This window comes from Stegastes partitus, unplaced genomic scaffold (assembly GCF_000690725.1).
Source record: "Stegastes partitus isolate 25-593 unplaced genomic scaffold, Stegastes_partitus-1.0.2 Scaffold1242, whole genome shotgun sequence".
NCBI classification, from domain to species: Eukaryota; Metazoa; Chordata; class Actinopteri; family Pomacentridae; genus Stegastes; species Stegastes partitus.
In genome coordinates, this window is record NW_007578973.1 from 42,937 (window position 1) to 56,057 (window position 13,121).

At 44.6% G+C, this 13,121-nt stretch overlaps 1 protein-coding gene across 1 annotated transcript in view; it reads right to left on the reverse strand.

The window, feature by feature from the left end:
* Window positions 1-283: 283 nt before the first annotated feature.
* Window positions 284-13,121, reverse strand: part of map3k22 (mitogen-activated protein kinase kinase kinase 22) — a 44,710-nt gene continuing 31,872 nt past the window's right edge. Inside the window, exons 10-18 of the mRNA XM_008297728.1 lie at window positions 12,242-12,315; window positions 11,012-11,073; window positions 9,501-9,572; window positions 8,761-8,925; window positions 7,274-7,422; window positions 7,039-7,170; window positions 5,829-5,958; window positions 4,382-4,559; window positions 284-2,424 (exon numbers count right to left, since the gene is read on the reverse strand). Of these exons, the coding sequence (XP_008295950.1) occupies window positions 2,196-2,424; window positions 4,382-4,559; window positions 5,829-5,958; window positions 7,039-7,170; window positions 7,274-7,422; window positions 8,761-8,925; window positions 9,501-9,572; window positions 11,012-11,073; window positions 12,242-12,315 (1,191 nt within the window). The 3' untranslated portion in view covers window positions 284-2,195. The remainder of the gene's footprint in view (window positions 2,425-4,381; window positions 4,560-5,828; window positions 5,959-7,038; window positions 7,171-7,273; window positions 7,423-8,760; window positions 8,926-9,500; window positions 9,573-11,011; window positions 11,074-12,241; window positions 12,316-13,121) is intronic.

Here is a 13,121-nt window from a genome sequence, read left to right on the forward strand (position 1 = left end):
ATTGAGATTTATTGATCTATTTAAGACACCATGAAGGCAATAAAGGGGAAGTGAATCACACAAAATGAAAAAGAAACGTATTAACTCCTACCTGGTACATGTCTGTACATCTCATATCTTACTGTTTCCCTTTTGCTTCAATCCTCTTAAGAAACCCCAAGAACACCTTTCCTTTAAAATATGTGGTACAAGTAGATAAAAACATAATAAGAACAAAAAGGATAATTTTCAGAACTTACTTCAGCTTGGCTTTGCAATAACACGAGGCAATCAGACAGGAAAATAGTCTTAGACCTTTGATTTATTAAGTTAAATGTACAAAAGATCGATGACTTGATACATTTCATGTTTCAAGGCTTTGTCATTAAGACAAAACAAACTGTCCCAATCGAAAGCCTCCCAGCCTTTTCATACCGCCTGCCAGCTTTCAAAGAGACAATCATACATAGTCCTGTCTAAATCACAGTACAATCTACTGTATAACGTAGCTATTTCATCAAATAGATTTGTATATAATGTAAAAGAAATTTCATACAAAAGTGCAGAACAATATGTATTTACAGTAAAATCTTTTTTTTTTTTTTCTCCATATAAAAGAACTTCAGCAAATCCTGTGTGTGCTCTCTACTAAACAGCTGCTCGCCTTTACTAGGAAGCTCTCCGCTTTGGCAGTGAACGTTTGTGTTTACAAGCAGACTCAGATAAGGCACTGACAAGGGTCAAAAAGATTTGATCGTTCCTTAAGTGCCACTGTATTACAGCAAGCCACTACACCTCTGACATCAATCCCCCCCCTAGTTAAAGTTTCATCTCGTCTCCGCTTTAAAGAATACAGCATTTAGCTCCGTCTTTCCAACTCGACACTTTTTGGCGACTCGCAATCTTAAGCTTCAGCTCACATGGCGTTACGCGGCGCGAGGTGTGCTGTCAAGTCGTAAAGTGACCCATTCGAATGGTGTGGAAAGCTAAATAAAGGCATGGGGTGAATGGATTCATATAGAAGTTACAACAGAAACATAAAGAAGACGCATCCTTCGATCTTTATAGCAATACAATGCATGTGATTTGGTCTGTGCAGTCTACTGTGCACAAAGCTGCCATAACACAGAAAAGGCTATAGGGCTCTGAGGTGACAAATAGTCCAACAATGACATATACTGTGTATTAACGTCGCCTAAAATTCCTGTTTCTGCAACTTGTCTTTGGCCACTTCAGAATGGATCAAGGCTCACTGCATGGGATGATGGAATGAATGTAGTGTTGGTATTGCTTAAGAGACATTGCACACTAATGCAAAAGTTTGGTTCTTTTTTTTCTTTTTCTTTACATTGCAACTTACTATGAAATTATAAAAATGCATCAAATAGAAAAATATCTCCTCAGTTGATTATCCTGCATGTTGGAAATCTTTCAACGCATGATATCAAAAGTGCAATGTTGACAATCCTTCTAAATGGGGTTGTGGGTGCTATGAAAGCCGGGCGATGACAACCCTCTAAGATGTTTAAAAAAAGACATTCTGACTTACAAACTCTTATTGTAAGGCGTTGACGAAAATACGTTTACATTTTTTGTTCCAGGATGGCAATAGAAATCTCATCTGCTAAGATGACTTTGTATGCGTCATATAAAAATATTTTACCATCTTAATTCCACTCACAGCTATTCTAGGCCGATGAGTAACTTACAGTACTGTCAATGTCACCGGTCAGTCACAATCGCAATGTCCACTCAATCCCGAGACACTGTTCTGTGGCAGTAAATAGGTGTAAAGTGAGACCCAGAGAGCTTCACTTCACTCTGGCTTGGGTCACTTTTCCTGCTCTTGTTAAAGGACAGGAGTCGGGAGCTCCTGAGACTGCTAAGTGCCTTCTTGTCAGTCCCCTCCTGAAGGAACACATTGCGATGCCTTGGAGGACTCTGGAGGTGTGACAGCAGTCAGCCTGGCCTCTCAGGGAATAGTCCGGGTTGAGCTAGTTGGCGAGAGATGCAGGGGTCCTGACAAGGCAGACACTGGTGATAGATGACAGGGCGGGGAGTCGGAGTGGAGCTGAGCCCTGGAGCCTTGTGGCAGGGCGGGGCGGGAGGTGGAGGAGGGCGGGCCCTGGGGACGGGACGGGCCGGAGAGCAGGGGGAGGCGCTGGGGCCACGGAGACCTCGCAGGCAGGGAAAAGGGGAAGGGGGGTCCACAGGCCTCAGAAGATGCCCTGGACGAACGGGTGGCTGAGCAGGACGTCCGCGGTGGGCCGCCACTTCTCCTCCACAAACACCTGCCTCAGGAAGTCCCTGCACGCGTCGGACACGCCCTCTGGAAGCATCGGCTTCGTAGGCTGGGTGGCGATCTTAAAAATGGCCGCCATGGCTTCGTACTCAGCCCACGGAGGTTTCTGGGTCAGCATCTCGACCACAGTGCAGGCAACACTCCTGCAGAAAAAAACAGTTATTGTAGTACATGATATTTGTTTTACATAGTGGGGTTGTATACAGCGTTAATGTGTCGCAGTTCAATGCAATGTGTCAAATTCAAGAGTTATCCTTTACTACTTTATCCTCATGTTTTCAAGGTTTAATTCACTGATGGACAACCAGAGTGCTTCAGATTTGACAGGCACTGTATCTTTAAGGTTTCAGGTGTTAATATTAAGGTTTAGAGTGAAGACAAAATATTTTTTAAACGTGTTTTTGGTTGTAGTTTGTTCAACAATGATGAAAAAGACGATATAGCCTTTCAGAGCAGCAGCATTCTGTATAGGGTGCTACTGTTCAGAACAGTGGATGGGAAAGGGTTTAAAACTGCTTTGAAACTGTTGAATCTGACAAAAAACTGATGTTATAAGCTTCACAAATAAGCAAGACAAATGTCAGTTAGCATGTTTGGATACTCACTGATTGCATTGTTGCTACATGTATAATATTTAATTCGCCACAATGATTGAAAACACAAACGTCTGATCTATTGCTACACACAGACAGATGAAGGGTTCAGGCCTGTGCTGTTCTCTTGGTGTACGACACACATGCACTCGCTGACTTCTCAAAAGTTTGGTGAAGAGTGACTCATCTGACAATACGACTTTTTTCCACATCTCTTCTTTTGGTTTTTGCACCGCAGAACTCTCAAATATGTATTTATCTTTGTAATGATGGATTTATTCACTGCAACCCTACTGTAATATCGCTCTACGTGTAATTGCTGGTGGACTGCTCTTGCTGACTGTGTGATCGCAACCTGCACCGACATTCTTAGTCATCCGAGGAAGAGTTTGGTCATCAAACGCGAGCTGTCAACCACAGTTTTCCGACCCCGTTCACTGATGTCTTCGCCGTGGGTCTAAATACGGATGCCAGTTTGTAGACTGAACCTCAACAATGAAGCATCTTTCAAAGCTGCTTACATTTTAGTCTATATACAGGTCGGCTGATATTATCTGCTGACATTCACCTGTAGTAGCAACAAGTATCAACATCAGAACACATGCTGTCTGATATGAAAACACTTTTTATGATTGGGGGCATTTAGAAATAGTGTCATTCGATGGTTTGTTATGTAGAGCAGCTTTGACTTTGTTCTTTGCAAAGCTCTCAGCACTGTGTGCAGCACATGTAGCATAGTAGGTATCACAGCTGAGCAGATGATGGTTTGGAGTCAAGTGGTGTTTTCACAATAAGTTGTGGATGGCCCCGACATACAGTACATATCTATGAATACATATAAATACTATCAACTAAGATTCTCAACAAATCGCTCTCAGGGCTGCCCAAAAAAAGCCAGTATTGGTCAGGCTATTTTTTTTTCTCTTGTCATTGTACAAAATCTGGATTAACTGGGCTTGCTCAATATTTGCAAGCAGAGCATGACTGGATGGTAACTGTTAAACTGTATCATGCAGTGTAGCTGTGCAGAACAACCTACATTTACTGTTTCTCCACTCATTTCTTCATGTTTTTCCCTTAAATTGTCATGTCTATATATTACATGATCGCATTTATGTGACTTTTTATTGTGCTAATATAGCGTCACCGCCCTATGACTGCCTTAAATTTAACATTACAAGCTTCACACATGTGTTTACTGCATACACTGTTACTATAATGCACATGTGTTCATTTGATTTATTAGTCCTTATTTATAAGTTTAAAAGTTTATATTTAAGTTTTCTACTTCTCAATAACACACCACACTGTACACGTACAAAGTGTCACCAGTATTTGTGAACACACAGCACATACCACCAAAACTGTTTACATAAAAAATGTATCGCTTTAACACCAATCTGTGGAGGTCATGTTATTGCTTTTACTGCCACAGTGTATTTTCGCGCTGCAACAGCCCAGCATCCCCTTCGGGCCTCATTACGGCTCCATCTGATCGTGTCCTTACCATACATCAGCTTTCCGGCCGTATCCCTCCCCGTTGATGACTTCGGGACTCATCCAGTAGGGGGTGCCAGTGACAGACTTGATTCCCGTACCAGACATGCAGATGGTCTGGATACGTTTGCTGGCTCCAAAGTCTCCCAGCTTCACGTTCCCCGAGGAGTCTCTCAGGATGTTAGCACCTGGTGGAACGAAACAAAATGAGCTCAGAGTTATTCAAGAGTCTCCCGAGAAATGTCAATATCCTTTAAGGGATAATTTGACAGTTTGGAGGTTCATTTAACGTTGCAAAAAAAAGAGAGAGAGAGGGAAAAAAAAAGAAAGTGCCCATGCCAGTAACTTAACTGACTGAACAACTCATAGACGAAAGGTATATTTTCTTCTGTCTTGACAAGTCTGGAGAGCTGGAATACTCAGTCTTTACATAAATACGACACTCACTCAACTCTACAAACGCTGTTTATTTCTCCTTCACTTTTCTCTCATCGGGAGAAACACCTCGCTGGTTTACGCAAATCAGAAAACCAAATACTGAATAAACCGTCTGCTCCACATGGAACGGATCGAAGCTCGACACCCTCTCTCCTCCTTTCTTAGTAATTTTCCGACGTGTCGTTGTGTCTATCCCATTTCAGGCACGCCGCTTGTTTGATCAGTGACTAATGTGCGCCACTCTCCACTCCACACCCACTGAGGGACTGGACGCCTGCAAAGAAGAGATTGAGAGGCCAAAAACTGTAACCTTTTGCTTCTTGTTTCTTCAACCTGTTTCCACTGCCTGCGCGTTTGTCGTACGTAGGACAGGAGGCCATCCAGAAAAGAAAAAAGAAAAAATCACGTGTGGCTGGCTCTTCGGAACATTAAATTCACAGAAACTTCAAGCTGATCTAATGTCACGGCTCTGTTCAGAAAACCGCATGTGCTGACATCTCTTTTACTGCACAAAGAAGAACTCTTGTGCGGTGGGATGAGCGCGCACCGTATATTACACACGAGGAGCATTTTCTAAGTGGAAAATCCCACCCACATGCACTCTCATAGAGCCGGCCTGTGTCCTGAGAGACCTACTATCTTTTTTCCCCTCCAGACGGTATATTTCCCTCTTCTTTGGCTTAACGAAACAGCGACTCCCAAAGCTGCGGGCAGCCAAACTGAAGCCTTTCCGTCCGGTGTTGAACATTTTTAGACCGGCCAATTTCACCAGCGTGAAGCCTAATATATCTCAAAGGAGGGAGTTCAAAATAGCACATTTTTCCAGACTCATTCTGTAGACGGTGAATAACCAAATGCGGAAATGTCAACCAGAATAAGATGAATGGATGTGTAGTTTTCTCCAGCAACAGTTGCCGCAATAAGAGCCGCGGAGGAAGTCTTTCAAGCGTGGGTGTTCATCGGTTACAAATCCAATTAAAATTCTACCCTGACCTTTGCTATGCCGCAGTTTCAGTTACCTTTGATGTCCCTGTGTACAATCATGTTGCTGTGCAGGTAGGAGACTCCTTGGAGGATCTGCCTGGAGTATCTTCTTGTCACCTTCTCTGTCAAGGCTCCGTAGGCTTTTAACTGATCTTTTATTGAGCCCTGGAGAGAAAGAATGAGAGAGAACAAAAGGCCAGTGAGAGAATGTGTGGAACTCCAAAAGGCTGAGGGGGGGGAAAAAAAGCACACTGGCTGCACTCGGGACACAGATGTATGAAATCGTAGAAGATCTGCTTTGGAGTAATGTGGAGGACTGTATGGTTAAGGGTCTGACGTAACAAATGTGGGCGTTATAGCTAAAGTGGAGTTATTCTGTTTTTGTAAAGAAAAAAGCAGCATTCAAGCCAATTTTTTAAGCACGAAACCCAAGTGCATAAACATACAACGTGCTGAAAGAATCCTGCCCCAACTGCTTCAATGAGCTGCATTTCCTTTCATTTCCTGTTTTCAGTTCCTCGCAGGAGCCAGAAGACCTGATCCAGTAACACCTGTGATGCACTTTTTTTGGACTCACACGGTGAAAAACAAAACTTCTCCCCCTACGTTTTCAGCTGTCACCTTAGCAGCTCTTCGGTTTTCTCGGAGGGACACTCGTTTGGCCTCCCCTCCTCCCCACCGCTCCTTCCCTCGGGCCACTAAAGTGTTATCGGTCAGCCGCAGCAGTGCAGCCGTGCCGCGCAGTCACACAAAAAAACTTGGCTTTGTCGTCTCCCCTACTTGCTTCTTGCCAGCTCCAGTGAAACATAAACATTTCCAATTTCCAGACAATGTGTGACTAAGACACTCAGCGGCACTGAGAAATAAAAAATAGCTCAGGAAATATTAAAAGCAGGCTCGGGGATAGGGGTCCGCAGGCGACAGTCGCTCATTAAGGCGCTCATTTGGTGAGAAAATGATCTCATAAAATGAGCTGTTCTGCTGACATCAACCACTGAGGACATGTTTGTTGACAGCTGGTGACATTTCAGAAGAGTGTTTTTTTCTAGCAGATGTGGCCAGTATGGGTTTGATTTGATGTCGGTCTTAAAACGTCTGCGTGTACCTATCTTTATAGCCAAAACCACTCAAACTGCATTAGCTGTTATTGCAAGTCAATCAAACTTTAAGGACTGCTGTCATACTTCAGTGCGACTTATTAAAAACTAAATATACTCTAAATGGCTTGCTCTGCAGAATACGCACCCCTGGCATGAACTCCACAAAGATGGTGAGCTTTTTCTGCTCCAGGTCCCGAAGACAGCCGTAGTACTGAACGATCCTCTCGTGACGCAGATTCTTCAGCAGCTGAATCTCGCACTCCAGAGCGTTCACTTCCTGCACGAAGAAATTCAAATAAGAACATCATCACCTCTTAATCCTAAAATCACTTATTCCAAACAGATGTGTGTGTTTTTTTTTTCTTTCCCCCTCCTCTCACCTTGCTGGTTTCTTGACAGTCGGGATCAAAGGGCACCTGCTTGGCAGCCAGCTCGCGGCCCGTGTCGGCGTCGTAGCAGAGGTAGACCTCTCCGAACGCCCCTCGCCCCAGGAGCTTTCCCTGTCGCCAGTTGACTGGCGCCCGCGGTGCTGCAGAAACAAAACACCAGATGATGAAAACCCACCAGTAATTAATTCTGTTACAAAGCCCCCAGAGACAGACAGCTCCGCCATGAAATACTGACTCGACTACACGCTACTGCCGAAGCATGCGTCAAAATCCACCGCAGGGCCCGACCGTAACTCGCACAGTAACTTCAACGAGACCAGACGTCAAATCCACCGCAGCTTGTTAAATAACTCCCCCCTTTGCGGACCCTTTCAGATTGGGGGGAAACCCCAGATATCACAGCCGAACCGCAATCCGCCGACACAAACTTGTCAAAACCTACAAAGATCATCTCAGCAGCTTCTCAGGCCCAGACTCTGAGACTTTGTTTTGGAATTAGCAGGCTTCTTTGCGGCTTGGTTAGACTGTTTTGCCGTGTGTGGGTGAGAAGGACACCAGAGGCTGACACGTCGACCACAGACTGCTGAGCCGAACTTTGGTATCATGACAAAGACAGTTTCTGGGCAAACGGCACGTATAGACTGAATGAGGGCAGATGTGATCAGTGAGACTGTGACACGACACAATCTGGATGATGAGAGGGGAATTCTGCCACATACAGTGTTACTGTACATCACATCTGCCCACTCTTACTACCTACAGCTTAGAATTAAAACATGTTTCACTGCCACAACAGATTAGCTTTGCTTTGCCTCTCTCCATTATGTCAAAGCAGATCTTGTGTCTCCACCGTTTCTTACTTTTGCCTACTTAAAACAATTTAGTCACAACAAAACACCACCTTCACAGATTCTAACAACTAGGATTGGGTTGTAAATCCATTTGGCTTGCTCACACTATGAGTTTTGTGCAATTTTACCTTGAAGTTAGAATATTTGTCCCTGAATGAGCTGCCAGACGAGAGCTTCGCCTGAGCTGAATCGATGAGTTCATCAACAGATAATTGTCTGGCAGCTATTTTGGTCGCTTATTCGTTGTTTCAGTTATTTTTCAAGCAACATGTTTCCAATTCCAGCTTCTCAATTGTGAGGATTAGCTGCTTTTCTTTGTTTATTATGACTGTAAGCTAATATCTTTTGGGATTATTGATCAGAAAGAAAACAAGCAAGACTTCAGCTTGTGCTTTTGGGTTAATACTTGTTTATGGTTAATCAGTTAATCATGGAAATAATCTACACCTCAATACCAATATCATCTGAATTTTATGCATTTATCTGTGCATCATCAATGAGCAGCCACACAAATGCAACATCAATCTCTCCAGGAATGCAGTTTATTTTGCAGTGCTTATGTGTTTTCTTTTCAGTGCTCTGTCTCTCTTCTTTCAAAAGTTTGGAGATTTCCTGTGAGCTACTTACACTTGGCGGTACCACGCTGGCAGCTTTTGTCAGTAGGTCTTCCCAGCGAGCGCAGGTCGCTGTACTGCAGCGTACTGTCTCCGTTGTAGCTGCGCGTGCGACTGGAGGGAACCAGCTGGAAAAGGTTCTCCTGCGGCATGAAGCTCCGCGGAAGCGTCCTGCGACCTGAGAACACACACACATAAAGAAGCAGACACACTGATGACTTTGCACGAGAAGAGGCCGCAGCAACTTCTTGTTTGTACTGTGAATCTGTTTTCACAACAGATGCTTTTACAGATGCGGTACACGAAGTGAGCCAGCTCTCGGCCAAAGACTTGAGGCCGGCCAGAGCAGAGCGCCTCTCGCCACTCCGTCCCACTTCCCTTCAGACAGGAAGCAGGGCGCTGTGTTTTTATACAAGTTCGGGTTCACCGCAGGGAAACGTAAATCATTGCTAGCCAAGGTTAGCCTCTGAGTAAGCAATTACTAGCAGCTGCCTGGAACGGCGAGCCAGCACTTCGTGTCCCAAATCCACAAAAGGTGCAAAAAGCAGTCAACAATATGACAAAATATTTTATGAGGAAGTGAAAAAATGACAGAAATGTGAGGAGGAGGCACTGTGAAGAATCTGAAATTGACCAGAGGGTAATGTCTGATGATGGTGTGTGTGTGTTGTGCTGTAGACATAGTAACATATCTGTTTAATCTGTTCAAATAACAGTGTTGTTGTTATTGCTGTAGCAAAGCTGGTTTCTTACGGTCTCCATAATCCTTGCTGCGATTGGGCAACTGGAACTGGCGTGGGAAAGTCCCTCCTTTGCCATGGCGACCTAAAAAAAACGAGACATCAGTGAAGAAAGTGATTTAAACCTCAACAATTAGTCTCAGATTACACCTCAAGTCTGCACTCACACATGCATCGCTTCTCATTTTACACCCATGCGTTTGTGTTCACCTCTCAGGTTTTCTCTTGCAGGTTTAACTGCTTGGAAGCAGTGAGAAACATACTGATGCCTAATAGAGGATAAAAAGATTTCAGCTGATCACATGTGACGCTGCTTATCTCTGCGTGTCGAATCAGTGCAAAAGCAGCAGAATGGAACAGCGGCTTCTTCACCAGAGATGTTGTGTCGCCTGGCTGCAGACGTAAAACTGAAAACAGCTCGTGTGTGTGTGTTAGCTCGTAGCCTTAGCTCGGAGCACAGTGGAGCAGTAACTAAAGGCAGGTGGGGAGCGCTGCTGACGCATGCGAGCGCCGACACTCGCTCTCTCATAACGCACACTGAACGGAGAGGAGCCGGAGCCACTCGCAATTGAAAGCAGCTGTTCTGTCAGATGACTGCCTCCCCTCACGCTGTTTTTGTGGCTGTATCCCATGGAGACGGGAGTTATTTTTTGTGTTTGGCAGCGCGGGATGGAGAGGAAAAATCTACTCACAGGGAATGGTAAACAAATACTGTAGCCCTCAGCAGGAAGGGCCACACAGCAGCTTTACATCTGGGAGCGTGGATATGCGTGTGCAGGAGGCACGTGCACGCATGCTCGGGCCGGTGTGTCGAGTGCTGCTGCAGCTATATATGAGGCTCCCCAGTCGGTGTACACAATGTGCAGCACTCCCTTTCTTTTTAATTTACAGCATGGGGGTTGGTGCGAGAGAGAGAAAAAGAAATGGCCAGATTGAGAAAGCTGCTGTGGCTGTTCACCGTGGGGTTAGAGTGGCGTTATCTGTCATCCCGCTCTGTTTGATCTGCCTTCTGAAGAGAAAAGGGGACAGACTGGGACCCGTGGGACGAAGGAATAGACGAGTATAAGGGGGCATCGAGAGGCAGGGATAGCAATGTCTGGTTAAAAAAACAAAACTGGAGTTTGAAAAAAGGCAGCTGAAGATGGGATGAGGGAGACAAAAGGTGAAAAAGAGTGATGATGCTGTCGCCACCTCCATGATACACGAGAAACTCAACCAAGATGTGAACTATCTTCCTCATGTTAAGCATAAACTCACAGATAAAACCATTAAGTACTATAATCTGCCTCCTCATTAGTAATCTCTACAGGGCGTTCGCAATGGGGGGACATTTTTTTTAACAGAGCTTTTCCTATAAAACTGAAAGTGTGGCTATAATTACCACAGGGGAAAAAAAATAAAAGAACAGACAAAGCGTTTCCAATAACTCTCTTTTTTTGTAGTGTTTGAGCTGAGAGTTAACTCAACGGCAAAGAAGCATTTTTAGAACAGGAGAGCGACTGCTGCAGGTTTGTCCTCGCTTACCTTTGTATTCATAGTTGAGGTTCAGGTAATTATTGTCACGGTTGTTCTGTGAGAAAGGAGGGCTGAAATGACAAGAGAACAGGGAGGGGGGGAGGGGAGAGAGGAAAAAAAAAAAGTTGATTTGCTATTTCAGTCAGTAATTCCCCCTTATCTTCAAACAGAGTCTGGCTACAGCTGCTGGCCCCGAAACTTCAGAATAGGCTCGACTGTAAAGCGGCATAAAATGCCTTCATAATGACTTTTGCATTCAGACTAACTGTTCTGTCAGTCACGATTGATGTTAAACAACAATGCGCTGAATGAGGAAAGATAAGCTGGGAGTTGAGGACCTCTCTGCATTAACAACGAGGAAGTGAGAGTGAAGTTCATCACGTTGCATTTGCTGCTGCTGCACAGCCAAATGAGCTGCATATCATTAGAACGTGTTTATGTGCATCCAGCCCTCCCGCCTGCGTCCCTGCAGAGACCCGACGGAGAGTGACGTCTCTGTTGACCGCAGGGCGGCGCGGGGCCACGAGACCCTGGATAAGGGGCACGCATGCCCGTTCGCAGGGAAAAGTTCCATGCACTCGTTTCCTGCCATTGTTCTGCAGCCTGGAGCCCAGATAAGCCTCGTGCAGGTAGAACCATTTCCGTCCTACTCTCGCTCTCTCTCTCTCTCTCTCTCTCTCTCCTTCTCACTCTTGCTCACTTTTATTTTCCCCTTTGATTCAAATTCATTCTTGTCACTCTTCAGCCACTTTTTCCACTTCACTCTCTCACCACTCGTCAGTTTTCTGGCTCAATTTTTCCCTCTCATCCAGCATGTTCTTGCTCACTCTTTCACATCTCCCACTCAGTCTCTCTCTCTCCCTCATGATAACGGAGGAATCCAGGCGTCCAGATAAGAGTTGTGTCGCCATGGCAACAGCAAAAAGACCTGATTCCGTTTTTTTTTTGTTTTTTTTTTAAACATACGCAGCTCAGGAAGGGTCAGGGACCTACAGTGGCCTTTAACACCATTTGCAAACTTCGCTGCTTGCTTCTGTGTGTGTGTGTGTACGCTTGCAACATGCACACTCACATCCAAGTGTGTTAACATGCTGCACAACTGCTCTGCGATACAATCCGAGTCTCGCATCTCCTCAGGTAACGCTGGTTTTGCAATATGAATGTGTACATCATAAAAAAATAAAAAACAAGCCCACGCAGACGAGGGGGCCATAAATCACACGCTGCATCGTGACTCACCTGTCCAGTGCTTGATCTATTGATTGACAGCTGCTCGACAGCGAGTTGTCCGCGCTCCCGAAGGGATCCAGCATCTGATGGACATAATAACACAGGGGGGGGGATAGAGGGTCACAAAGCGTGCAATCACGTCGGGGGAGAACATCAAGCAGTGCGGACGGAGTAATGTGTATCACTGCAGTGCAACGTAGGAATGTGAGAGACATGGGTGCTGTAGGTGTCAGACAGCTGTCTTCAAAATCTGCACATAAATGTTATATGCAGCTTTATTACATTTTTTATGAGCAGAAGCCTATACAGCCGTGTAAAACACAGCTATTGCTGCCATCACTACAAGTAAGAAGAAAAGAAGGCACATCATGTTTAACTGAAAAACAAAATGAGCCTTATTTGGAATGCATGATGCCGTGTAAAATAAATTACACTATGGTGACTGAAAGCTTTTGCTATCTGCTAAGATCTGGACAACAAAAAGTCTTTTCAGTTGAGTCACTATTGAACAGATCCATTCGTCTGTGAGTTTCCCAGTCAGAAGACTTCAGAGCTACATTATGTTCTGTTAAAATGTTTCGGCTTCTGGATAAAATTCTCTAAAAACAGCGAGGTTACAAGTTTTTGATGCTAATGTTAGTCGTTCCTGTGCGTTGAATGGAGCTGCTGCAGTTTCAGGATGCTGAACAGTCCAGACTAAATAAACTATACCTAACAGTTAAATAAAGGATGCACACATTGCAAAAGGAAACTATGGCAAAAATACTACTTTCTGAGATGTCGCAGTCAAAAATAATGGAAAGGAACTAAATCTAAAGAGGTTGTACTTCAAGTCCATAAGTAATGAAATCTTTAAACACAAAGCTGAACATGCCACATAATGTAGACT